This window comes from Nelumbo nucifera, chromosome 7, assembly GCF_055504915.1.
Source record: "Nelumbo nucifera cultivar China Antique chromosome 7, China Antique-T2T, whole genome shotgun sequence".
In the NCBI taxonomy this organism is placed as follows: domain Eukaryota; kingdom Viridiplantae; phylum Streptophyta; class Magnoliopsida; order Proteales; family Nelumbonaceae; genus Nelumbo; species Nelumbo nucifera.
This window is the reverse complement of record NC_142655.1, coordinates 7,299,567-7,327,420: the sequence shown is the minus strand read 5'-3', so window position 1 is coordinate 7,327,420 and position 27,854 is coordinate 7,299,567. Positions and strand designations below refer to the sequence as shown.

Genomic DNA, 27,854 nt, shown 5'->3' with positions numbered 1-27,854 from the left:
TAGCTGTTTTGGCCCATAAATAATTTCGGCTAATGTGAGGCTGCATTGAATTACACAGCCATGTCATCACCAAATAGTTCTCTTGAACCCATTTGGCAAGTGATGTGTCTTCGCTTGCTGGTTTCTTTATATCCCCCGTTACATAGCCTAATTTACCTCTACCCCCAATTGCCATCATGGCTGATTGTGCCCACTCCAAGTAATTTGTTCCATCGAACCTAATAGTTGTAATTTGAAAAGAACTTTCAATCATACTTCCAGCCCCTAAAAAACTTTCCCTTGGAGTCTTGAATTCACTTCCAACTTTCTCCATTTTAAAGAGGATGTTAGCAGTCACTACTAGAAATCAATTTCAGATTATTGGTAATTCCCAAGAAACACTCCTCAGTCGACAAGAACACCCAAGAGCCAAAAAACCAGATTACTGTAGCTACTCAAGAACCAGTCACGGTCACAGAAAAAATGGGAGCAATAGTTGACCGTGGGATTTCACAAAGAACTTAGAGAAACTAGCAGATATATCAGAAAACTGCTGAATTAAGGTCAATCTCTGTCAGAAAACTAACAACAATAATTGACTTAAATCAGAACTGCCAAAAAAAAACTCCTTTCAAGGTCGATCTCTGCCAAGAAACCCTAAAGAAATGGCAAAGGAGACAGAATTCTATTAACCACTGCTTCCAGAAGGTTAAAAACTGTTCCCTTTAAGGTCAATCTCAATAAAGATGTGTTCTTTCTCAGAAAGAATTTGATCGCCACCTTTAACCTTCAGATTAAGCCCTAATCTTTGAATTACCTGACTTCTCAGACTCTTCCTGGTCACCGGGCACTCTCCAAAGGCCGTGTAACCCCTTGGGCACAATTCGAATCTCCAGTGATCCTCCAAGAATCAGACAAAGATGCAATACTTCAGATTCAATAACTTCTCATGCTGTCGACTGGATTAGGCTCACATGAGAGCCCTAAACTGCTCTAGTTTTGGATCTGATACCAACTTGAATAAATTAAACCAGCAAATAGTTGTTTTCTGATTTAAAAAGTAGAAAAGAAAGAGAAAGAAGGGTCACGAATAGAAGAGGAAGGGAGAGAGGAAGAGAAGTAGGAAAGAAAGGGTTCGGCTAAATTATGTTTCTAGCCGCCCACTAAGATGTATTTATATTGTAATCTATTACAATGACTAATTACCATAATACCCTTACTTAAAACAAATGAAAGAAAGACAAACAAGGCCCAGCCAGCCTAATTATTCTAAATAAAAAATAAAATAAACAGCAGGTATAAAAAGTGGGGTTGGAACCCCACAAACACTAACAGCTTATCAGCTATCTCTACAGAATTTTGGTGAGTTTTCGAAGCAGTTTTGATAGGGGTGCAAATGGATCGAATCATGATGCAATCCATTCTGAAGTCTGATACTATATTGTCAGATTTGGATATCCCCATTTCAGATTTTAAGATCAGATCGGATAATCAGATCCAATTAAAAAATCGAATCAAATTCAGATCACCACCCATCCGATTCGATATATATGTTATTTATTTATTTATAAATATGTTATTTATATTACATTTCTATAATTTTTTATATTATTTATTGTTTTATAAAAACATGTATATATATGACAAAAATAGTTGAAAAAATACTTCTATTTTTTGTTTTTCATTATTTTAATTGTTTTTTTTCTTTTCCTTTCATTTCAATAGTTTTTAATTTTTTTTAAAAATTAAATCGGATTGGATCAGATTCGGATATCCGACATCCTGATCGAATTCAAATTCGAATCAATAATGATGAGATCGAATCGGATCTACAATGTATCGGATAGGATTCAAATATACCTTGATTCAAATCCAATCCAATCCAATCCGTTTGCATCCCTAAGTTTTGAAAGTCCAAGAAGGTTCTTGTAGAATCATCCCAAAACCTAGCCAATCAAAGAAAAGTGTGTTAAGGGACAAGGAGAAGGCTACAGCCTACCACTTGGAAATTAGGGACTTCTTTTGGACCTCTTTAGAGATCAATCCAAGAAGGAAGTGTATCTGTGAAGCCTGGTAGGAGTGGTTTCTTTCTCTCGGGTTGTGGGGTTGTGTGAAACCATAGATTAAGGTGATCCAGGTGTTGGTTTGGTGACAGACCAATGCTTCTAGGGTGATAGTATCCATTTTTTGTTGTCGTTTGCCTTCGTTTGATCAATGGAGCAGTTTGAAGTTGACTTTGAGCAAGCTTCAGAATATGGACTTGTTCCGATAGGGTCCATAGACACCTTAATGAACACTGACCACAATTAAGGTGGATGGAACCAATTACCTTGCTTGGCCATAGTTTGTTCGTATCCATGTTTGTAGTAGGAGGAAATTGAGCTATCTCATATAGGAAGTAAGAAGCCAGAAGAGACAGATGCCCTTATAATAAGGGGATGCAAAAAAATTATACGATGATTGGTTGGCTAGTGAATTCCATGCAACCACATATTAGTTAGCAATACCTATGGATAACTTCAGCAAAGGAAATCTAGGATAGTGTAGCTGAAACCTACTCCCAAAAGATGAATGTAGCTAGAGCATACTAGCTGAAGAATGAAGTGAATATTCTGAGACATGGGGAGAGACCTCTAGCCATGTACTATTCAAAGCTGAAATCGTTGTGGCAAGAGATAGACCTCATGGAAATAGTTGTCTAGAAAAGTACCAAGGATGCAAAGACCCACAAGAAGCTAGTTGAGAGAAATAGGATGCTTGAATTTCTTACTAACACAATCCAGAGTTTGACATTAGAAGACATAGCATTCTGGCCAAGGATGAAGTCACTCTCTCTCAAGCTTATGCCATGGTGAGTGGTGAGGAGAGTAGAGGAAGGTGCAACTTCTGGAGGCACCTACAAATCACTTTGCCCAAGCAGGGAAGAAGTCCAAGACTCTAGATGAGAAGAAGGAAGTCGTTTTTAAATACAGTAAGAAACCAAAGCATACCAAGGATACAAGCTAGAAATTGCATCCTCATCTCCTAGCTACAAGGTTTAAGAATAATAAGAAGCCTGAAATTGGGAATGGTAAGAATGGGAAGACCAATATGGCTACCATTTCTGAAGGTGATAATGGATTCATAAATAAGAAGTCAACAATGGAGCAATTGGTGGCAGTAAGGCCGATTTCGAAAAATATTGCTGGCTTATAACTCACTTAGAAGCCACTATGGCGACATCCATATATTTAGGCACTTCATCCTCCACTACATTTGCTCACCCAGGTACTCGTGCCACTACAAATCATGTGATTGTCTCAAGTAACAATAGGGTTCTATGGATTATAGATTCAAGTGCTTTTAACCATATGACTAGTGTTTCTAAGTTATTTCATACTTATCAGCTCCTTTCTAGTAGTAAGAAAATATTCCTTGCCGATGGCTCCCTTGTACATATCTTTGGCAAGAGAGACATAAAACCTTCTAACTCCCTTACCCGTCTTTTGTTCTTCATGACCCTGAATTTAGAACTAATCGTTTATACGTTAGTAGTTTGACTAAATCATTGAATTGTTGCATAACCTTTTTTTCCTTCCTATTGTGTTTTTCAGGACTTGAAGCTTAGAAGGTGATTGGGAGTGGCCATTAGGCAAATGGGATATACCTGCTAGATGCTCCTAAGAAAAGCCATGTGCAGCCTCAAAAGTTTGCTTTGAAGTCTACTGTATTTTTTGTTTAGATCTTTGGAGTCTACTGTATTGGAGTTTATCAATCAGATCATGTTGAGTCATTTCCATTTGGATCACCTTTCTCTTTCTTCTTAAAGTCATTTGTTTCCAGAATCATTTAAGAAAATAAGTTTATTGAGCCTTCCTTGTTAGTTGTGTCAACTTCAAAGCATTGTAGAAACTCTTATCCTTTAAGCAATAAAAGATCACAATTTCCTTTTCACATTGTGCACTCCAATGTGTGGGGACTTTGTTACTTACCTTCAATGGTGGTTATAGATATTTTATTTTCTTTGCAAACGATTTTTCACAATATACTTGGATTTATTTGTGTTATTTCAGTAGCCTCAGTAGTTCGAACCAGAAGATAGTGAAGGAGCAAGAGAAGAAGAAGAAGAAGAAGAAGAAGAAGTCGAACTTGGTAGTCCAAAAACCCTACCAGTTGACCATAAGATAGATTAGGGGTTCTAATTAGAGTACAATGACTAAACTGCCCCCTAAGTATGGGACAAGAAGTCTACAAGAGATATATTAGAACTGCCACATAAGCACATAAATTAAACTGAATGAAAAGACTAATCTACCCTTATTCGGCTAACTCCAACACTCCCCCTCAAGCTGGAGAATATATGTCATAAAATACCAGCTTGTTACATATATAGTTCACTCTCCCTGACCTTAGACCTTTTGTAAACAAATCTACCCACTGATAACCTGAGCCCACATGTTCTGTGCTTATCTCTCCAGCAAGGACTTTCTCCCTCACAAAGTGCCAATCAATCTCTATGTGCTTTGTTCTCTCATGAAAAACAGGATTATATGAGATTTGAATTGCAACTTGATTATCACAGTACAATCTCATAGGTTTGTCCATTGAGAATCCAATTTCTTGTAGAAGGCTTCTCAGCCATACTAATTCACAAGTAGTGTGTGCCATGGCTCTGTATTCGGCTTCAACAGTGCTCCTTGCCACAACGGTTTGCTTCTTACTCTTCCATGTCACCAGATTTCTTCCAAGGAATGTGCAGTAACCTGTAGTAGATCTTCTATCCGACACGGAGCCTACCCAATCTGCATCTATATACCCAACTACCTCAAGTCTTCCTCCTGGTTTGTACAATAACCCACGGCCTGGAGCTCCCTTCAGGTACCTTACAACTCTAAGAACTGCATCCCAGTGAGGCATCCGAGGATTCTGCATAAATTGGCTCCCCACACTGACTGCAAAGGAGATGTTTGGTCTTGTGATTGTTAGATAGTTCAGTTTCCCCACTAACCATCTATACCTTCCAAGATCATCAAATATTTCACATGTATCATTGCTCAACTTAGCATTTGGTTCCATAGGAGTTTTAGTCGGTTTCGCACCTAATAGTCCTATTTCATCCAACAAATCAATGACATATTTTCTTTGGCACAGATTTACACCTTGTTTTGATTTGACTACTTCTATACCCAAGAAATACTTCAACTTCCCAAGGTCTTTTGTTTGAAAATGGTCTTGTAGGAAGAACTTTAGTTTATCAATCCCCAATCTGTCACTACCAATTATGATAATATCATCCACATAGACTACTAATAAAATCTTTTCGGCTTCCGAATCATAGTTGAACACTGAGTGGTCAACTTGACATTGTTTCATTCCAAAATTCTTCACCACTTAACTAAACGTCTCAAACCAAGCACGAGAAGATTGTTTCAACCCATAAATTGCCTTTTTTCAGTCTACACACCTTACCATCCTCCCCCTGAGCAAATAACTCAAAGACAGAACTAGTATCTTGAGTGCCTTAAGAGATGGATGTCCCAGCCGACAATGCCATTGTAGAGGAGTGAGGGAAGTCTGAAGTGCAACTAACGATCCACCACCGACAAAATAATACAATCCACCGGCTTCATGCCCCCCACCAATCTTCTTCCCTCTCTTGAGATCATGAAAAACACAAAAGAAAGGGAAAAATGTAATAGAACAATTAAGGGTCTTAGTTAATTTACTAATTGACATAAGATTGAATGGAAATTTAGGTACATATAGAACAGATGATAAGGAAAGAGAAGCCATGTCAATATTACCAACACCACAGATGTGAGAAGAGGAACCACTAACAAGGGTAACAGTTTGAGATGTGGAGGTTTTAGAGAGGGAAGAGAACACACCTGGAATCCCGGTCATGTGATTAGAGGATCTAGAGTCAATAATCCAGGGAGGGGATTTGGATGTCAGACAAACTATACCTGAGTGTGCAAGGGTGGTTGTAGTATGTTGTGAAGTAGCCTGAAGGAACCTCTCATACTCGTCGCACGGTACACATTCCGTCCCGAAAACAAATGTGGATGTGGAAGGTGTGAGATCTGTCTGTTGGTTACCACTGACTTCAACATCACCAGCTACTACATGATTGGCCCATGTAGAAGGTGGGCCATGGAGATCATAACAAAAATTCACTAAATGTCCTTCCCTACCACAATGGGTGCACTTCCTAGTAGAGTTACCTTTTCCTTTACCATAGCCTCCCCTTGAGTCACGACCACCACCACGGCCAAATATGGAACTACCACAACTTCCTCGAGATGCGATGTCCTCCCCAACTAGTACCACGTCCACCTCCTCAGGCTACTACAAATCCTGATCTATTAGATAGTGTGGTACTCTCTGTAGATCCCAAAGAAATCCTGTGAAGCTGTGCAAACACTTCCTCAAGTGTGAGAAGAGTAGAGCCCCCTAATATTTGGGCTCCAACTTGTTCGTACTCTAATTTCAGCCCCACTAAAAACCTAATGACATCAAGTTGCTCCCTCTATTGTTGTTGAACCTTAACATCTAGAGTTAGGGGAAGATAGACATTGAGTTCATTCCTGAGGTTTTTCATGCTGACATAGTACTCTTCTAGGGTTTTATTCCCTTGCTGCATATCAAAATACTCCTAATAGAGCTGATATACCCTCGTAGTATTATCCTACCCAGAATAAAGTTTCTTGGCATGTTCCCATATGTCCTTAGTTGTATCTAAGAACATAAATTTGGCACTTATTTTGGGTTCCATACTATTCCATAACCATATCATGATTTGAGCATCTTCTTGTTCCCAGTCATCAAACCCTGAAGAGTCAACTGATGGTTTATCTTCCTTCATGTGTTTCACTTTCCTCTTTGCCTTGAAAAATACTTCTACTGACTTGGCCCATGGCACATAATTCTCACCATTAAGTTTAATTGAAGTCATCTGCACACCCAGATAGTCGGAGGGAATCATCACACCAGGTTTCTGATCACAACAACCATCTCCAGTTGCTGCCATGATACCCTCCCAATGTTACTTCTAATGCTGAATCCCTAGTCACCAACCGAGTACTGCTGTCAGGAGTTTGATGTTTCAGACACTACAGCAGTCTCCAAACACAAACAATAGGTTCACAACCAGTCACAATCAATCACCAATATGTAAACTACCGCTCAGATTAAGAGCTTGACGTTTCAGACAGGTTCGGCTACCATTTCAGATTAGAAAAAAAGGTAAACTAGCATTCATACAGCAACAACAAATCAAAAAAAAAAAAAAAAAAAACACAGACTTTTGTTCTTGTTCACACCACTACTGATTACACAACCATAAATCACCATGACAGTAACTCAGCAACTCAACTAACCACACACAAACCCTCTTGAAACAGCTCAATAGAGGGTGAACATCATAACCACCACCACACAACCAAAGCTGTCACACATGGTGATAGCAATATGGAACTGATAGGCTAGGACTGCCGCACCTTCCTAACCACTTGAAACAGGGACTGCAGCAGTCCTAAAAAAAAAAGAAACTTGCTGCAGTAACTAGATTGAGTACCTCAGATTTCGCAGCCCAGAGAAGAACCCAGAAGAAGGAGAAATCACAGAATATGAACCTTGGTGCCACAGCCTTCTTCTCTTTTGTTTAGCGCTCTGATACCATGTTATTTCAGTAGCCTCAACAGTTTGAACCAGAAGATAGTGAAGAAGAAAAAGAAGAAGAAGTCAAACTTGGTAGTCCAAAAACCATACCAGTCAACCATAAGATAGATTAGGGGTTCTAACTTCTAATTAGAGTACAATGACTAAACTGCCCCCACTTAAGTATGGGACAGGAAGTCTACAAGAGTAATATTAGAACTGCTACATAAACACATAACTTAAACTGAATGAAAAGACTAATCTACCCTTATTTGGCTAACTCTAACAATTTGCTATGTTCTCATGATGAACTCTCTAAAAGCGTGAAGTTGTTTCATGAGCTTATCCTTACATAATTTGATACCCATATCAAGGTATTCCATTAAGACAATGTAAAGGAATATTTTGAGAAGGGTCTCCCTTGTTACTTTGACAGTTTTGGAGTTGTCCACCAAAGTTCTTATATTCGCACTCCACAATAGAATGGAGTGGCTAAAAGAAAAAATCATCATGTTGTCGAGGTTTCTAGGAGCATGCTTTTTTTCTTCTAATGTTCCTATGAAATTTTGTGGAGAACCTATTATTACAACCACTTATTTAATCAATTGTATGCCTTCTAGGGTCTTCGGATTCAAGTCACCTTTTAGTCTTCCCTTCCCTAATTTTGAGCCCTTTTCTCTTCCTCTACGAGTGTTGGGTGTACTTATTATGTACATGTTCCTAGTAGTCAACAGCATAAGTTTGAACCCAAGGCTCAGAAGTGCATCTTTCTCAATTACACCTCCACACAATAGGGGTACTATTGTTACAATCCCTCTAATGGCACAACGATTTATATTTATGGATGTTACATTTGCAAAGTCAATACCTTTTTTATCCAATTTCTTCTGAGGGGGAGCACTCTGTTGACTTGTTTGATATTCCTCTCCTTATTTCGGTTCCTATTGATTCCACTAGTGAATCTTTTTCTGATCCTCCTATTGTGTCATCACCTACTTCCTCTACTCCTATTCTTGTTCTTCCTAGTCATCCTTCCTTTTCTCCTCTCCTATCCTTTAGAGGTGGTATCACAAGTGTAGACATGAGTAGATTGCTCCCCTATCTTCTACCGAGCCTCATGCACCTCCAGTTGCTGAAGAGACGACGGATTTTACATCACCACCGCAACCTTTCTTGACCTTGACCTTGCCAAATGGAGGTGCACTGCAGATTGTATCTCTAAACACCTTTCCTATGGTTTACTTTCCCCATGCTTTTTAGTCTCTGTTCCTCGTAGTGTATCCCTAGATTTGTATCAAAAGCACTATTTAAACCTGAATGGAGGGTCACTATGAAAGCTGAGATAAACGCATTGCACAAAAATTATACTTGGGGATATTGTTGATTTTCCAGAAGAAAGGAATTTGTACATTGTAAGTGGATGTACACAGTCAAATATCATGCCGATAGAACTATTGAATTCAAAACTAGATTAGTGGCAAAGGGTTACACATAGATGTATGGTGTGGATTAATTAGACATTCTCTCCAATAGCAAAGATGAACTTTGTTCGAGCGCTTCTTTCATTAGCAGCCAGCTATGATTGGCTTCTCTATCAGTTGGGTGTTAAGAACGTCTTCCTGAACGGTGATCTCCATGAGGAAGCCTATATGCCCCTACCTCCAAGTATGTATGGTAAGGAGATGATATATATGCAAACGGAAAACATCTCTCTATGGATTAAGTAGTCAACAAAATCTAGTCTATGTAGGAGCACCATTGCAACAAGTGGAGGCTAAATGTGCATAACAAAGGATAGAGTAATATCATGGAGGGCACTACTTGACCAACTAAAAGATTATTATATAAAATCATATTCTTACACATAACAAAATAGTATAATTAACCAAGTAACATACTCTACAGGTTCTTTGAGATCATTTAAAATCTTAGCAGCTTCATCCAGCTTTTTTTTGGCATCACTCTCCCGTGCTTTTGCTTCCATGTATTCAGCCTTTTTCATATCATACCTAAGCCAAGGTAATTTCTTTTTCATGGCCTTAACCTATAAAAGACAAGGAAAAGATGTTACAACTTAAGAAGAGTTGTAGAGTGACAGTTATATGACGCTAAGAAACAACCTTTGCAAGCAGTTCTTCTCTTTGACGGACACGCTCCACATCTTTTTCTTGTTCAGCATTGAGTGCCTTCAGCTGATTCAAGGTATCTCCATTTGCCTTCACAGTCTACAAAAGCATCACTACAGTATATTAGCAATCATAACTCATCAGACATTCAATATCAAAACTTTTTGATACTATTTCTAGGAAAAATTAAAAAAATAAAAGATTGCTTACTTGAAATGTGAAGACAAGAATGACCACATTTTGAGGCCAAGTAGCAGATGAATGAATAAAATTTGATAAGTTTACAAAGAAAAAGGTTAATTTATAAACTCACAACTTCAAGTTTCTTCAGCTCACGGCTTTTATTGACAAGAGCATGATGTTGAAGAGGTAACTGAGGATCACCAACAGCCTTTTCAGTCTCTTCTAGAAGTTGTACAGGAGTTAGCTTAGCAAATTCACAGACCCGGTCTTGAGGTAAGAACTAAAATGAAAACAAGAAAATTTTAAAACCATAGTTTCATATGAGCTTCCCATAGAGCCAATTTATGTCAAGTGTACAAGGTGAATGGGAAAAAAATATGGACATTAAGAATATTAAGCTAGAAAAAACAATTCTATAAATGTATATAGGATTTAGTACACATGGATAGAATATGATAATATGGACTAAACAAAGTTATAAAAGAGACTAATAAATTTCACCATAGCCATCTAAATTTAAAAATGAAAAAAGGCTTTCATTAAACATTAAGGATCAGTTTTGCCATGCAAACTCAGAATCAAAGTTTCATTATATGCTAGCAAATTCATACCAGTTATATTGTTTTCCAAAGCTTTCATGTCCATTAGACCGTTACTTTTTCTTATTTTTACGAGTAATCAAAGAAAATGATATGAGGTATAACCATATATGTAAACATATAACTATACTGATCAATAAGGGTATGACTACATATGTAAAGATACATAGAAAATAGGGGAAAGCAATAATAACCCCCATAAAGCTTTACAGTGTACCACACTGTACACCCAAAACAACATACCAATTGAACACAATGTCTCTCCTAGTTGGGCATGCAATGGAGGAAGAAATGGATATTCTTCAAGCAAAATGTACATGGAAACTTATTTCTCCCTTCCAAATAAGCATATAATTGTGTGTTGTGTCAATTGTGTCATCATATCATCATCATCCAAACCTTCCAACTATATGGGATCAGCTACAAGAATCCTGTTTCACCACTCTGTTCCGTTTAATGCCATATCCATTTCTCAGTGCTTAAATCATTTCTTACTACTTTGACTCATGCCCTTTTTTGGCCTACCCCTAACCCTTTTAGTTCAACTTACAACAAATCACTTCTTATAGATGCTGTCAAAGGTCTTCTATGCACGGGATTACACCATCTTAGTCTACTTTCTTATTCTATCACCTATTGGAGTTACTCCTAGGTTCCTTCAAATGACTTCATTTCTGACCCTATCCTTTCTAGCTTTTCCATTCATCCATCTCAGTATACACATTTCTTCCACACTCATTTTCTGAACATGTTGTTTCTTGATTGCCCAACACTTCGCTCCATACAGCATAGCTGGCCTCAAACTGTTTTATAGAATTTTCCTTTTAATCTAAGTGGTATTTATCTATGACATAAGATTCCAAATGCACCCCTCCATTTTGCCTATCCTGCTCTAATTCTATGGGCAACATCCTCCTCAATCTCTCCCTTGTAAAGAATTATTGATGAGAGAGATTGAGGACATCACCCATAGAATTTAAGTAAGATGGGCAAAATGGAGGGGTGCATCCAGAATCATATGTGATAGGTGAATGCCACTTAAATAAGAGCAGGACATCTCCTAGATGGATATGTGGAATGTCTAAAATCAAGCTTAGTAGCAAAAGGATATAGTGAAACTTAAAATATTGACTAATTTGAGACATTTTATCCAGTTGCTTAAGCTTTGATCACTGTGTGTTATTATTTTCCTAGATGCTAATCTTAGGTGGCTATTGTTTTAACTTGATGTCAAAACACTTTCTTGCATAGTTATAGGATTATGAAGAGATATATATGGCACAACCATGAGGAGGTATAAATTTGGAGGTATAAATCTGGAAAAGAGTTGCGTAGCAGGTATAAATTTGGAGGTAGGGGAGGTCAAGGCTATTGCGGAGTGTCTTGAGTGTTCCACCTCTGCTTGGCCTATGTCATATTTAGGGCTTCCTTTAGGGGCAAATCCTAGGGAGAATAGATTTTGGACTCCAGTGTTAGAAAAGTTTGAGAAGAGATTAGTCTCATGGAAGAGGAACTATATCTCTTTAGGAGGAAGAATTACCCTAATAAGAGCTACCTTGGCTAACTTACCTACCTATTATTTGTTCGTCTTTAGGATACCAGTTAGGGAAGCTAGGAAGCTGGAGAAGTTGATGAGAGACTTCTTATGGGAACCGGGACAAGAGAAAAATGATCATTTGGTTAATTGGGAAATTGTCTGCAGAAGTAAAGAAGATGGGGGGTTTGGGAATTGGGAGGGTAACTAGAAAGAATCAAGATTTGTTAGGGAAATGGTTGTGGAGATGGCCTTTGGAAAGAGAGATTGTGGCATGAGGTGGTGGGAAGCATTCATGGGAGCTCAGAGAATGGATGGGATGCTGGTGTATCGAGGCAAGCTAACCTAGCAGCACCTTGGAAGGCTATTCACAACACCCTTCCTCAATTCCTCAATTTTATCAGGTATGAAGTTTGTTCTGGCAACTCTATCCTTTTTTGGGAGGATATTTGGATAGGAGACTCACCGTTAAAAGATTTGTTCCCTTTGCTTTTTTCTATTTCTTTGTACAAAAAAGAGGTGGTCTCGAAATTTGTCTCACCTTTGGGAACACCCTTAGATCCTACTTGGGATTTTGGGTTTCGTAGAGGACTTAGGGATGCTGAAATTGAGTCTCTTTCTTTGTTGCTTGGGTGTCTCAATCAGGTTTGTTTGGATCCCTCCAAGCCAGATAAGAGGGTTTGGACTCCTAGACCCAATGGAACCTTCACTTGTGCTTCTTTTTTCAAGTCCATCTCTCAACTTCCTACTCACCAACCCTTTCCATCAAAAGAAATTTGGTGTAAGCCAGTCCCCCCAAAAATTATAGCTTTTTGTTGGGAAGTTTTCCATGGGAAAGTAAACACTTTAGACAACCTACAAAAGAGAAGACCTTTTCTCTGTATCTCTCCTAATTGGTGTATCCTCTATAGAGCTCACGATGAGGATTGTTACCATTTATTAGTATCTTGTCCCTTTTCTGTAGACCTTTGGGCTTGGCTACTTTCGTTGTTTGGGGGTAGTTGGAGTCTACCAGCAGAAGTTCACATGCTCTTCAACCATTCTACCTTTTATTGGCCTACAAAAATAGGGAGCCAAGATTTGAAAGACTGTGTTAAACAGGGCAATACATTGGCTGAAGACCTTGGAAATCTTTCATCAATTCTCCTTTAATGACATTTGGAGAAATTGGTCAGCAGTAGCAAGGTGTTCATCTTTAAAGGCCAAATCAATTACAAGCTGGTCTCCTCCACCCGAAGGCTCAATTAAGTTGAACTTTGACGGAAGCAGCATGGGTAATCCAGGATTATCCAGAGTGGGGGGTGCTTTGAGAAATGAGAAGGGAGAGTTTTTGTTGCTCTACTCAGGTCCTTTGGGAATTGGGAATTCCATCAGGGCAGAACTTTTAGCTGCTGTACAAGGGGTCCAATTTGCAAACCAGCTAGGGGTACAACATCTAATAATCGAGGGGGATTCAAAAGTGGTGGTGGGTTGGTTAAAAAATTCTGAAGAGGCTATGTGGCGATACAAGAATGAAATGAAGAAATTTAGTTGGTTGACAAGGAATATGTTGGTCATTGTACAGTGGGTGGGGAGATCAGCAAATACCTTGTCAGATGTGTTAGCTAAGCAAGGGGTAAATAGGGAAGAATTATTTTGGGCTCAGTTGTGATTCTTGTTCTTCTTTCCTAGTTTACTTGTAAGTTTCAAGGAGGGGCTGCAGCTCGCGCCTCTCGTTGGGATGATGTATGAACTCACTCTAATTTGTTTATGAATCAATAAACTTATTATTATTCATCAAAAAAAAACCATGAGGATATGCTGTCCAAGAGGGACTGGACAAGATGTGAAAGCACAAGAAGGCTATTTAGGTTGAAGTGGTCTTCCCATGCATGGTTTGGTTGATTTAAGTGAAGTGCTGAAAATTGAGTTGAAACAGTGTCAACCTGATTACTCAGTGATCAGCCATCATGCAAACTTGGTACACTGTTGGTTGTTTATGTACAAGCTACTGTGAATTGTAAAACTGAAATTATTTCTTCAACATCACTTTCACAAAAAAGACTTGTTTACTAAGGGCCTGAACCGAGGAAGAGTAGATTACATATGCAGCATACTGGGACTATATAATATATATTCTCCAGCTTGAGGGGGAATTTTATGAGCCAACTTATAGAGGCCCATTTTAGTCTTTTTCTCTTTTACTATTGAGTATAATGTCTTTTTTGTTTGTTGTTAAGTTGTGTAGCCCATACATAATTAGGGACACTTTAGTATTTGCACCCAACTTTAGTAAATCTATAAATAAGGGTCAGTTGGGCTAGAGTTGATTTGATTTTCTGTCTAGCCGACTTCTTTTTCTCCTCTCCTTGCTCCTCTTCATGCACTTCTTTTCTTATTGATAAACCTAACACTACAAATCCTCTACCAAGTCTGAACCACAATTTCAACATTTATTAAATATGTAAAATGATACACTTTTTTTATTAGTAACAACTCAATTCTATATGTTAAAAGAATAGCATATACTTACCCTCCTTGGGGAGTTGGGACTTGGAAGCCATAACAGCTGATATGCTGTTTTTTCATGATTGCTGCACATGATACATTGACACACTAAACAAGCTTCCTTGCCATGCCAAAGGCATCAGCCAAACTATTAGTTGACCTTTGTATCCAATTGTAGGCTGTCCTCAATGCTATAGCCAATTGCTTTATCTCCCTCATGACATATTAACATTTCCAAGAGCCCCATACTGTAGTCCATGAGCCAGGAAACAATTACACAAAAATCCCCTACCACCGCTAGATTCCTGTAATTTAGGATTTGGATTTGACCAATCTCAATCCATGTAAAGCTGCCATTTTCTATGGACAAAGGGTCCAAAATATAAGACCAATATATCTCCATTAGCATTTCTAAATACTTGTATACCTGAGGTTCCTGGATTTCACAAACTACAATCATCAAAGTTAAACTTGATGGTATAGGAGGCCAAAGAGGACCAAGGAATGTTCATTCAATCCCCCCCCAACTGAACTAATGTTCACTGTGATGCCAACGGTCTAGCCTCTCTTCTGATATAGTAATGTAGTGACCTGATGGCCCTCAGATCCATCTACTGCCCAACCAATAATCACCTAGAAATCCACCACAACTCCAAGTTCAAACCATGATAAGTCACCAGAATAAGACAAGTATCATGATCTCACATACTGTCATCTAAAAGGTTTCCCCATTCCAATAGTCACTAGTTTCTCAAGGCAAGAACCCTTAAAGTTGAGCTTGGTCATTCCTGAGGGAGAGAAAGTCCAGCTCTAAGCAAAAGCCTGGCCTTGAAGTGACACAATATTATATAATGCAAATTGCATTTCTTAGTAATCAGTACAGTTAAGAACAGTGTAAAGTATAAAACAGAAAAGAAAAGAGCAGGAACACATTGTGTATTATTACTAGCTAGTAACATGGAGCCAGAGGCCCTTTAATTTTGAGTTTCATTTTCAAGAGGAAAATGGTTAAGAACTTACTTGAGTCAAATTGTTGACTTGGATGTTGAACCTTTGACTTATTTCATTTATGTCTTTCTTTGGAACTGCCTTGCCTGAAATTAAAAGAGCACATGATAAATATTGAATACCTACTTTTTGATTTAATATGCTTCCTTTATCGATGTCAAGATCTAAGGAGGAAAAAAAGAGAAAAGCTGAACAATTTTTATAGAAACACAAATAAATCAGGCTATAGAAGCATACCCAGTTCCAAGTTAACCAGAAATGGTAATATATCAAACCTTATGGCTGAATTTATCTGCCTCCATTTATAGGTAACTGATCAAAGAATTTTATTACGAAAAACACTAATTAAGTTGGTTACAGATAACTATGTCACACTTCTTATGTTAAGAAGGAAGAAAATGCTAAAACATTAATTAAATTGGTTCCAGATAATTATGTCACACTTCACTTAGTATTAGAGTAGATTTGAATTTGGAGGCAAAATTGGAATTGAAAATTCCACAAATTACTGAATAATATAGTTTGAGTTTCTTTTTGGTTGTGCAGTATTTTGGCTTCAAAATCCATGTTTTAAAATGTTTGAGAACTATCATTTTAGGAGACCAAGAGTCTTTTCCCAAATTTTATAGATTTCTTGCTCAAGCATTTAGCAACATGTATTAATTATCAAAAAAAAAAAAAAAAATCAGCAACATGTATTAGTCTAGCTGTTAATCCAGGCCACCAAACCACTCCAACGAGTCTGGATCTGCTATGACCCCAAAACTATGGTCATTGCAGTATAGTGTATACCCAATGACCATCAGCCACTTGTCCTCTCTTTCACGAGAAGTGTTTCCTTGTGTGAAGATTAGTTGAGTACCTCTATCCTCCATTAAGACTTTTTTTCCTCAAAATAATTGAAAATAGCCACACCCTAACCCATTTGCTAACCCAGTTCCATAAAACCCCCTCTTGCAGAATCCTCTCTTCTCTCTCAAAGAAAAACCCTCTCATTCACATTCAACTTCCTTTTCTCCCCCTCTTGCAGAGTCCTTTCTTCCCTATCTTTTCTCTCAAAGAACCCCCTCACCCACATTTACTTTTGTGATTAATTGCCCATATTAGCACTAATGCATTTGGACAGAGAGGCATCTCCTTCAACCTCCAGTCACATGCCAATGAAACCCTGAGGATTGAACTGGCAACTGCTAATGGCATTTTGGCTAGCCATCATCTACATATTCTGAGGAGATATGTTTATTCCTTTTTTCCCTTTAGGGCTCAAAGCCTCAAACCAGTGATAGCCACAAGTGGGATTGTAACTTAAAAGAAGGCTTCAGCCATTCATCACACCAGTCCATTAACCACTGTAGAGAATGTAATTTTGTGGAAAACAACGGGAACTAGGTTACAATAAATACAAATAAACTAAGTTCTATAAAAGATGAAAATTTAAGAAGGCCGAGTTCAAAACTAAACCAGAGAATCATTACAGATACCATGAGCTATGTTACATTACGTCAGAATTCTTTTTTTTCAATAGTCAATATTGTCAGAACTCTAGATGCATAGCACAGAGATACAAACAAACTATCTTTTCTGTGGAGAAACCCATTTTTCATTCTTCCACTCCTGACAAAGCCTCGGCAGAGAAAATGGATATCCAATCTCATTTCCAGTGGTATCCAAATACAAAAAGAAGCTTTGAAAGACTCAGAGGTGGCCCATTTTGTGAGGTTTTGCAGTGGAGCTTTATGGAATGACTCTAGCTGAAAACATTTGATAACTGAGAGAGAGAAGAGAAAAGAAGAGAAGAAAAGAGAGAAGAGAGGGAAGGGTCCGCAAGAGTGAAGACTAACGGAGGATACAGGCATTGCTAGTCTTCACTCAAGGAGACGCTTCACATAAAAGAGAGAAGTTCGGCTTCGGTCAGTGCAACACCCATTCGAACAGCCTTTACAGCCTTGCATTGGGAATATCTCCATACTTATGTGCTTTATTTCATGGGGAGATATTCCCAATGCAAGGTTGCAAGAGGCTGTTCGAACGGTGTGAGCACGGGCTAGCACTGACCGAAGCCGAACTCAAAAGAGAGTGCAAGTGGCTGGTGGTCATTGGGTACATTGCAATTATTACTCCATTCCAACATTGAAATAACAGCCCCTAGCAGTTCCTTCATATTTGATGCAAAATATGTACTTAAATGGTCTTAGATACATGGGATTCTATTTTGCACATTGACAAGGATTTAAAACTTAGTTTCAAGTAGTGATGCTTTGTCCGAAGTCAAAATGAAAATTTAAGAAAATAAAACTTGAAAAAAAAACATTGTTTTACATGCAAATCAAGCATGCCATAACAAGAATTGGATGCACGGAGAAATACTGTGAAAAATGGGCATGGAATTTCCCATATGACACAGGAAAACAGATATAACTTCTAATGTCCAGGCTTTCAGCCTATGTGCACCGTAGTTGGTGTTCTGAGCCAGTTGCTGATACTCTTGAGCCTTAGCAGTAGTTCCATTAATATAAGAAAACGGCTCCAGTTGCATGACATTAGCTTAAGTCAGATGACCAAAGCATGAAAGAGCAGTAACAAAGCCTAATTTATGAAATTTACTTGAAAAAAAAGGGAAAAACAATAAAACAAATAAGTGAATAACAACAATCTTAATAGGCGGAAAAAAAAAGATGAGTAGAAATCATGCCATTCAACAGCCACTCAGATTTGTTGCGTATATCTATTTTCCTTGTAATAACGATCTGCTCCTCTATAGTGTCGCCCCTCAATGAAATCTTAATATAACCAGACTCCTCTCCACGCTTCACAAAAGCTCCAATACTAGAAGCCCTTCCAAGAAGCTGCACAGAAGTAAAACACTCCACTTGATCATAGTATTAAAAATAATTAATTTTTATTACATACAGGAGGGCCGGCATTTCAACCTGAGGCTCACCACCAAGGCCGAGAGAAATAGCGCAAACGAGCGAACTTTTCCCCGATCCATTTGGTCCAACTACAACGTTTAGACGTGAATGGGGCTTGCATTTCAAGTGATCAAAGGTCATGAAATTATTCAGTTCAATCTCGATTATGTTTCCGGGCAAGTAATCATCCTCACCTCTGAAAATCCACTAAAAATTAGTTCTTTTTGGGAAAAAAAAGAGCATATTTTTCGAGAAAATTTCACCAACAAAAAGAGATAAACTGCAAAATAGCTAAAGACAGCGTGCAGAAACGTGACGTTAAACTGCACAGTGAGGCTGTAACACTGAACAAACGGAGTGAGAAAGGGCATGGATGGAGAAAGGACACGAATACCTTGTAAGCTTGATGCGTTTAGCAGAACGTTCGGCCATTGCTTAGGGCATATGGTTCCTATGGTATTTGGCAACGCAGAGCCATCGTCTTCAAAACCCTAGTTGATTGTGCAGTTAGGGCTTCCGCAGTACCAAAAATGCTTGGAGGGGGGGTGAGGATTGGCGCCAAATCTGAAAGCGGGAACGTGGAACCGGACTCCTATTCAGATAGGGACCCTAGTCCCTATTCGATAGGTTTAAGCATGTTGGTCCGACCGACACCCAACAGGCCGAACCGAGAGAGAAATGTTACAAACAGCCAAGCCTTAAACCGGATGACCCATTGAGTCTAAATGCCTAATCGTTTTCCATTTGTGGATGGGTCATCGATTCAACCGTCCAGGTTAATGGTCAACCCATGCCGTGACTGACAGGAATACAAAAAAGTTAAAAACCGGATGACTCATTGAATGAGTTACATAAATCATCGGTTCAACCGTCGGGTTAGACGTGCCGTTGCCATTATGGCGGGTTAAAGGATGACCGGTACCAAAATTGTGACCGGTTGAACTTGTGAGCTCAAAAATCCTTCGAGAAGCAAGACGAAAATGCTTCTACTCTCCGAGTTAACTCTCGATCTCGAATTCTCGATGGAGAAGAAGTAGGACATGACGATGAAGAGGTCTTCCCACTGGTTCTGTACACCTCTCCTTCTCTGTTATTCTATCCAGCAATATTTGTGTTATATTATAGTTCTTATCGGGAGGTTCTTTGATGCAGTAGGGTCGAAGATGTATGAGTGGAGTAGTTCAGAATGTTGGGTTTTTCTTCTGATCATCTCGAGTAAAGAGATTTCTTTTATTCTTTACGTAATTTTTTGGGTGCTGTTTTTGGGTTTCTTTTTTCTCTTATACATTTTTCTTCTTAAAAGAAAAACTGGTTTCGAGTCTATTGCTGCAGAGCGGTTATTGGGTTTCTGAAGACTGAAATAGCTATATATAACCTAGATGGTTTTCCCTTCCCTCTTTTATTTTGTTTATTTGCATGATTGAAGGTGATTTTTGCTTGACATGACCGATGGTGGTTTTATCTCTTTCCATTTAATTTGCATTCTCACGTTTAGTTGGTGGTATTAAAAATTTTATTTTTTTTCCTATAATAGATATACTACCTGTCCAGTGAAATTTTCAGTGCAAGTTATGCCAATCTGTCTGTTAATGACAAATGATCTTAGTCTATATTTCGATGGCCTTTGAGTTTGAGCATAAGATGCTGCGAGAATCAGTTTACAGAGTAACCAAGTATCTGATATATTTTGCATATCAGGTTCAATCAGACGTCTGATATATTTTTGTTAATTAGTTCTGCATGCACGTTCTTACATTTGCAGTTGATGTATGCTCGTTTACCTTTGTTCCATTCTCGCATGATGATGAAACATTTTACTATATATTGAATCATGCAGATTAGATGCGTGAGGCATGGATCTTAGGATTAAGGGCGTCTACTAATCGTTGACTAAATTTGATGGAAGTTAACCCACAGAAATTTCAACTGGATTTCTTTTCCTGGACAGGAGGTTATACAAGACAAAGGTCCAAGAAACACCTCTCATTTCTTTGATTCTGCTGGATATGAAGTAAGAAAACTATGATTTGAACAAATCAGTTGGGGGTTGAGGAGGGTCCTCCAGGAGCTTTCAGTCAATGTTTATAGATGTAAAGATTATGGGGTTGCTAAATGGTGGTTTCATTAATGTTCAAGTAGTGTGGACTTAAAATGAGGGATTAGGGAAAGCTAAAAGGAAAAGATTACAAATTCTAGGGTTTAAACTGGAAGAAAGAAACATCTAAGGGAATAAGATAAAGGACTAATAAGGCTACGCAAAGAAGAGTTGACAACCAGAGGTATTTCACCTCTTGAGCTAGAACATCTTCTATCCTAAAATTTCCTAAATAGAGTCTGACCACTAATTGATTGAGAATAGGGTAATGCCAAGAGAGGTAGCTATGAGAAAAACATTTATCCAATTCAGTATTCTCTTGGTATGTGTTTGGTTCCATTTATGTTTACTGAGTAAACGCTGCCACATAGGCGCCCCACCAGTAAAGGCCTCATTATGCACATCCGTACGTATTGATGTTTGCAAAAAGCAAACATCGATTGCTGTGCGCCTCTCCCGTTTCAGGAAGCTTCATTTTGGAGCTTCCCCCAACGGTAGGCGTTTATTGGCACCTTTGCTGATGTGGTGCCTTATGGCGCCTATGTGTCATAAACGCCCTCATTAATTGTTTTTCTCGGTTTTGCAGCCACACAAGTACAAAATGTTTACTCAATAAACGTAAATGGAACCAAACACAAACTTGATTGCAGGAGTTCAACTTTCATTTATAGATGTAAGGTTCAACCTTCAAGTAAACACTAAAAGTTTTGTAATTTTCTTATACAAAACAAAACAGAAACTGAATCTCAAATAACATCTGAATAAAACTATTCCAAATAATATAGAACAGCACTTAGGATAATTGATTTTAGTGATAATCATCCCAAATGATGTTTTATTAATTGAGCAAAACTAATCTAAACAACAAGAAACAGCACTAGGTTAACTGATTTTAGTGATAACCATCACAAATATTTATTAATTGGATAACATTTTAAAGGTAACAAATCAAGGATTTTGGGTTTATTTTGACATAAAAAATGAGGCCACAATTAAAACTATGGACTTAATAGACTATAGCTGTACCATTGAGCAACAATAAACAATCAAAAGACTTAAGTTTACTAATTACTAAAAGTATTTGATGATGAGCCTTGCACTATTGTGGTTATGACCTCAGTATTTTTCTTTTGTTTAATGGGTATTCTACAACAATTTGTTAAGGAAGCTTTCATCACAAATTGATTCATGTCAATGCTTTTTTGAAACTTTCAAATCATTTTAGGTTTCATCTCTATACTGTTCTCTCTTTTAATCTGTTGTGTCCCTTATTTAATATGTTTTTTGTATGCAAGTAAAGATTGCAAATTGAGTTATGCAAAATCTTTTAACTGTTGTGTTGCTACATTTATATTTAATTTTGCTGTCTGGGTGGTTGAAAGTTTGGAAGAAACAAGAGAGGGGGAGAATGAATTCATCAAGTGCCTCTGGAATTTGGCAGGGGAGATGGAGGTTGAGGCTTTTAGGCACCTCTTCCCGCTTTCGTTTCTATGAATATCATCTCCTTGAATCCGTACACCCTGATGCCAGGCCACTTGGAAGAGCTAGAGATACCACTGTGGCTCTTGGTTTGTTAAAAATTATTTTACTGTTTTCAGTTATTTAGAAAATATTTTTTTAATTATTGATGTTCATGTTTCTAGTTACAACTTTTTCTTTCATTCCAGGGGTTGTAGAAGCTGCTGATGGGTCAGCAATGGCAATGATTGATTGCACAGTAAGCGCCTTCCTTTTTTTTCTTTGTTTCTTTTCTTCTTCATATATTCTATCCCATTTTTTTCCTCACTCCCCCGCCATGCCCAAAATTCCTTCATATATTATTGTAAGGTAACAATGTCTTTGGTATTATGATATTTTCTAAATTTTATTTTATGCATAGACCATGTTGGCTGCTATCAAGATGGAAGTCATGACTCCTCTATCAGATTCACCAGATGAGTGATCCATAGGTTGATTCTATCCAATATATGGGCACTTTTCTCTTATTCTTTAGGCTCAGTTTGGAAAGAGTACAAATGCAAATATGTACAGCATAAATACATACAAAATAATACAAAATATAAGGTTTTGCACTCTACATATTTGCATTTGTACTCCTTCCAAACTCAGCCTTAGCAATGGCTAAACTATTTGTTCACCAATTGTTAGGCCTGGAAGGCCAGCTGAGGTAGCACCACTTGTTGGTGCCAACACATGCAAGGTGTGAAAGAGAGATGGGTCCTACACTTCTACTGTATCACTCTTCTTTCTTTATTTTCTTTATCTTTTCTTTACCCCAGGGGAATTTCTTTAATCATAAATATCTAGCCATGATGGTGGGAGTTGATTCTTTGAAGACACCCCTTTAATCTTGTGTTTATGGTTCTAATTTGTGGGCTAGGGGGTAATATGGTATCTAAGCATTGAACAAGGATAAATGGGATTTCAATTTAGTGTCATTAATGGATTTCTGATGAAGTTTTATGTTTCAAGTTTATAGACCTGTATGAAGAAGAATCTCATGTGATTCAAAGAAGAGCTTCACAGGTTAGATTCAGTAGCAGTATTTCATGCATTGAACAATTTCTGATAATCTAATTATAAAATGAAAAAGTTCTGATAATCTGATGTATAAAAACTTTATTGTTTTGTTGGTCACATTTTAGGGACTATTTTCTCAGTCATGAACATCCACATTTTTTATTTGAAGAAAAACAGTAAATGAACTAACATAAATTTACATTTAATAAATGATCGAAGGCTCTTTTCATATGGGAGAAATTCATTATTCATATTGATTAGAATGCCCAAGTAAATTTCTAGGTGATCAAGGTGTAAGTGGAAGAAACTATACTAGCCAGTTGTTAGGACTCAAAAGTCCAGACCAACCTATCAGAGTATCAGGTAGAATGATATCAAGATTTCAAATTTCATTGAAATTTTCAAAATATCAAAGGCTTTACATCACATTCCATTTTGAGTTTCCACCAAAATGAAAGAATTCTTACATTTATTGATTTAAGTTAAATAGGAAAGGTTTTCAAAGATTTATGTAAAGGAGAAGAACTATGATGTAGTATATGCATGAGAGATAAAGGAGAGTTGTGCCAGGTTGGCAGCCAAGTGACCTCAGACTAAAGGGCTTCTATTTCAGCCAAGCGACCTCTAAGCCCTCAGACTAGAGGGTTTCTACTTCAGACAAGTGAGAGTAATGAACCCAACTCCCAGAAAAAGTGCCAACTTCAGACACGTGGCTACCCATCAAAAGAACAAAATCACTTCAGAAGATGTGGGACCATTTTATTCTTTCTAATAAACTACAAACAAAACCTGATTTAATCTTTTAAATCAAATAAAAAACTCTATCTAACAAAAATTTAAAAAAAAAATCAAATAAAAAACCTAACTTAATTCAAAACAAAAAAACCGAAATAGTTCAGTTTAGTGGCCCCATACATAGTACAGAGGTCATTATCTAGTCAAATATGAATTGATAGATAAAATACAAAACTAACAAGATAATTTGATTAAACAATTTTCTTTTCTTCCAATTCGTTCATAATCTTAAAAAATGGTGTAGTCTCGAGGGAGGTTGAGACCCATTCAAAAACCAAAATTCAATAACATGGATGAAATAGACAAAGGAATATCTGTAATTCTGTTAACAGTCCATTAAGGGAAGTGAGATATCAGACAAGCCATAGTGCATGTGCCAAGTCTAAGGTGAAGGAAGTCAGCAGCCAGCTGATTAGCTTGAATAGAGAGTTGATTGAGTTAAGATGAACCTGAGTGTCAATATTGTATGTCTATTTGTACTCTAGGCAAGATTTCTCATCTATTGATCTTTTAATTACTCAAGTGTTTATATTGGTCTTATTGGATAGTCAATATACATATGGTGGCTTACCAGTTTCCTTTGGTTTCTTTGCTAGATGTAATGTTTTGCTCTGACTAGTTACCTGTTGCAGTTCTGCAATGATCAATTTAAAGGAACTATCTTTAATCAGCGGAAAGGCGGTGTAGATGGCATACTTGGTAATGGGTTCTAAATTTCTAATATGTGGATTCTTCAATTATACTTACAGAAATCTATATGGCATTCCTTAACTATATTTTTGCATTTGAGCTGATCTTTCTCTTCTAATCGTAATATGCCAATTTTCTAATCATTCTTAAAACACCTACTTTTAGTTTATTTCCGATGTTTATGGCTACTGAAAAACTGATATTATTAAAACCTAGCAAAGGAGATCTTGAAATATCATCATCAGTTTTGTCTCCTTTATTTTGGATGACAGTGAGACATGCTTTTGTGTCTTGTAGGACATATACTGTCTGGATGCAGATGGCGTTCTTTTTAATGCAGCATTACTTTCTGCAGTTTCTGCCTTCTCTCATTCTAAGATATTCTTTTTATTCTTTCCTTCATTCTATGTGCAAGCTTCAACTTGATTGGACTTAAGATTTCTTGTGCCTGTTAACTGAGTTCTGGTTTTGCACCTAAATATGTTTTCATAAGAGCCTTCATAAGTTTCCTGGTCCATTGAGTGCGATACAGGCTTCATTTATTAGTCTGACATGTATGATTTTATTCGATGCATCAGCTGCTTCTTTTAGGCAAACAAGTGACTTGAAATCCTGGCTCACTGACAGATAAGAAATAAACTACCACAAAGCTGACCTGTATGATGCCACTTGAGCCACTTTATTCTGTCATTTAGTTCACGTGAATATTTGTTGCTAAGATCAATTAGTAAAATTCTAAAACCTTCCAACTTATATTTTGGATCAGTTTGCTACCTTATTTTGTTGCTGTGTGCAGAGAGGCACATCTAAGTTGAATTGATTCAAGTGAACATTGCTTGATCGCTATAATACAAGGAACTAGGTAGACCTTTTACAGCTTTAAAAGAATCTTTCATGGTCAACAGCTATCATGCTGAACGGAACCATTAGAGTTGTGGCTTGTCTATCCTATTAAACACCCCCATCTGTTTGATTTAACGAGAATATGTCCCTTTCCAATCTGTTGGGCAATTCGGAAGGGAAACAATGGGATAGTTGGGAGAGGCTCTTAGTGTGTCTTTTTGTGTGGATGTTGGTAGCTTATTGATGAATTGGGCTTTGGTGCTTGGTGAATCCAAGAAATTCAAAAGGACTTTGTTTATAAGCTGTATATTCATCAGATGTAGAGGGTTGTATATTATGAAACTTTTGCTAGGCTTCAGCTTTTTTGTACATCTTCTCTTGTTATCCTTGATAAACTTTTTGATTACTCATAAAAGAAAAAGATGTAATGAGAGTGGTATCTGGCATGCATCTAAGTTGTGGAAATCTCTTTCTCAACACATGGGTAGAAAGACTTATGAGAATATTATCTGGCCTTATCTACATTATAGACAGCTCTTTTGGAACATGTGCAGAAGGCACCTATGCAAGCGCAATAATTAGAATTTTGCAGGAGGGATAGAGATCATGTGTAACTATGAGGCAGTGGAATGTAAATTTTAGTTTAGGTTATTCCACCAATTGTGACCTTGTCATGTATCTTAAATATATTCAGATAATAAATTTGTTAAATCTTTTAATTTTCCTACCAAGTTGTATTAATTATTGTATTTTTCATTTTGACTTGCAGTGCAAACTCTGGCTGTTTCTCTCAATGATGATGGAAGAGTTGGAATTCTGTCAGGGGATTCTAAAGAAGTTAAAAGATTCTGTCAACAAAGAGAAGAGGAAGCTTACCTTGAGTTGGAATTGCATTGCCTTCTCATTTACCTGCATTATTTACTAGAAATGCATATTGACAGATCCTACTGCAGAGGAAGAGTCCACTATGGAAACTCTCATCACCGTGTTATTGGATTCGTCCAGTCAGCTTGTGTCCTTGTATAAGCCAGGTGGATCAATTCTTCCTCATACGGCAGCTGTTCAGGTTTGTTGGTACCTTGCTCCAAAATCCAACTTTAATGGTATTAATACCTAAAACTCAAAAAGGTTCATTTAGTTGAAGAACTTCAAGTGAGTTACCATATTAAATGTTCTTGAAGGTTCCAACACCATGAACCCCTCAATCTTGTTTGACTATGATAACATAGAGCTTGCTTTGCGGTATTCCTGTTTTAGGTTGAAATGCTGCCACACCAGTGCCACAAGAAGTTTGATTTTAACATTCAAAGAACATATTTGATAGAGCAGACTAAACTTGAAATGAGAACACCACATTTTGCATTGGTTTTCATACATAGAGGGTGTTGGGAAGAAACATTAAAATGTTCTTGAATCTGCAGGGTGCACCTACTTCATTTGTCCTATGTGGTACCTAATGGCACCTATGTATTTGGCACAATAATAAACTGTTGCACTTCATGTTTTGTCCCCAAAACTTCTTTCTCTGTTCCCATTGAGCTTGAAACACTGATTCAAACTGAATTTTCTTAGCTTGAAAGTTGAAACACCACTTTACCAAGCACCATCATAATAATACATAATACATTGTTTGTCACAACACTCATTGCAGTATCTGGATAAAAAGTGATATTGTTAGCAATTTTTGGTATCCATATTAGAACACCATTAACTTCTGGGGGACCAGATAAATGGAAAATAGGGTCACTTGAAGTAATGTGAAGAATCCTGCTAGTATCATACTCATGCAAACTATATGGTGATTGCTAATGACTGTTATTTCATTACTGATCAAAAAAATGGCTGTTATTTCATTGTAGGATTGTATTGCACTTACAAGGCAGAGAATAAGGAACTTCAGAAGATTCTAAATGAAGCAGTTTCTGAAATGAAGTTGAATAGGTCAAATACTAATTTAGTGGGTTGGGTTGACAGATTTTCGCAGTTGACTGGAAACAGTTTTGTTTCTAAATGATACATCATCTTATTTTAGTGAATGGTGGTGGAATGGAAGTCACTAACATAGTTTAGCATCATGAACAAACTCTGTTGTTATGTGCTTATGTTCATATGGTGGAATCTGATGGTCATATGATGCCACGGTGCAATTTGATTATCACAAAACGGGTTGGGCAATGCAATGGAGTCAATTTACAGTCTTAGCTTGTAAGTAACCGTTAGTTCATAGAATCCTTAGGAGTTAGGCCTATATAAAGATGTGACCCACAATCAAGCCAGGTTATTAGAAACACGGCCATCTATATCTATATTAATTACTAGCAAGTAAACCCATGCATTGCATAGATTAAATGGAATTTTGATTAGGTTTGGGTTGACAAATTTGGGTTAATTTGGACATCAGTTCGGTTTCATGTTTAAGGTTAGTATTGGTTTGGTTCTTAACCT

The 27,854-nt window shown here is 37.5% G+C and overlaps 2 protein-coding genes across 5 annotated transcripts in view; one reads left to right on the top strand and one right to left on the bottom strand.

Annotated features, from left to right (window-relative positions):
• Positions 1-19,032, bottom strand: part of SMC5 (structural maintenance of chromosomes 5) — a 55,685-nt gene extending 36,653 nt beyond the window's left edge. For 2 of the 4 annotated variants that reach the window (XM_010248440.3, XM_019196418.2), the window contains exons 1-7: positions 18,861-19,032; positions 18,485-18,662; positions 18,247-18,400; positions 15,567-15,640; positions 10,057-10,206; positions 9,738-9,842; positions 9,516-9,661 (exon numbers count right to left, since the gene is read on the bottom strand). In XM_010248440.3, the coding sequence (XP_010246742.1) occupies positions 9,516-9,661; positions 9,738-9,842; positions 10,057-10,206; positions 15,567-15,640; positions 18,247-18,400; positions 18,485-18,662; positions 18,861-18,898 (845 nt within the window). In that variant the 5' untranslated portion in view covers positions 18,899-19,032. The remainder of the gene's footprint in view (positions 1-9,515; positions 9,662-9,737; positions 9,843-10,056; positions 10,207-15,566; positions 15,641-18,246; positions 18,401-18,484; positions 18,663-18,860) is intronic. The other 2 variants (XM_088891150.1, XM_010248441.3) reach the window with 2 other exon arrangements.
• Positions 19,033-19,417: 385 nt separating this feature from the next.
• On the top strand, positions 19,418-27,572 carry LOC104589970 (uncharacterized). The gene is made up of 7 exons (XM_088892463.1): positions 19,418-19,532; positions 22,003-22,129; positions 22,229-22,278; positions 23,034-23,087; positions 24,509-24,575; positions 26,179-26,475; positions 27,269-27,572. Exons 3-6 carry the CDS (start codon positions 22,258-22,260, stop codon positions 26,433-26,435), a joined length of 399 nt encoding a protein of 132 aa, XP_088748589.1. The 5' UTR covers positions 19,418-19,532; positions 22,003-22,129; positions 22,229-22,257; the 3' UTR covers positions 26,436-26,475; positions 27,269-27,572.
• Positions 27,573-27,854: the final 282 nt, after the last annotated feature.

Excerpts from the sequence above, each read along its gene's own strand:
- LOC104589970 (XM_088892463.1), top strand. The coding sequence starts at position 22,258 with ATGGCAATGATTGATTGCACA. Across the intron at positions 22,279-23,033 it reads TGGCAATGATTGATTGCACA|TTTATAGACCTGTATGAAGA; the intron begins GTAAGCGCCTTC and ends TTATGTTTCAAG. Across the intron at positions 23,088-24,508 it reads TTCAAAGAAGAGCTTCACAG|TTCTGCAATGATCAATTTAA; the intron begins GTTAGATTCAGT and ends TACCTGTTGCAG.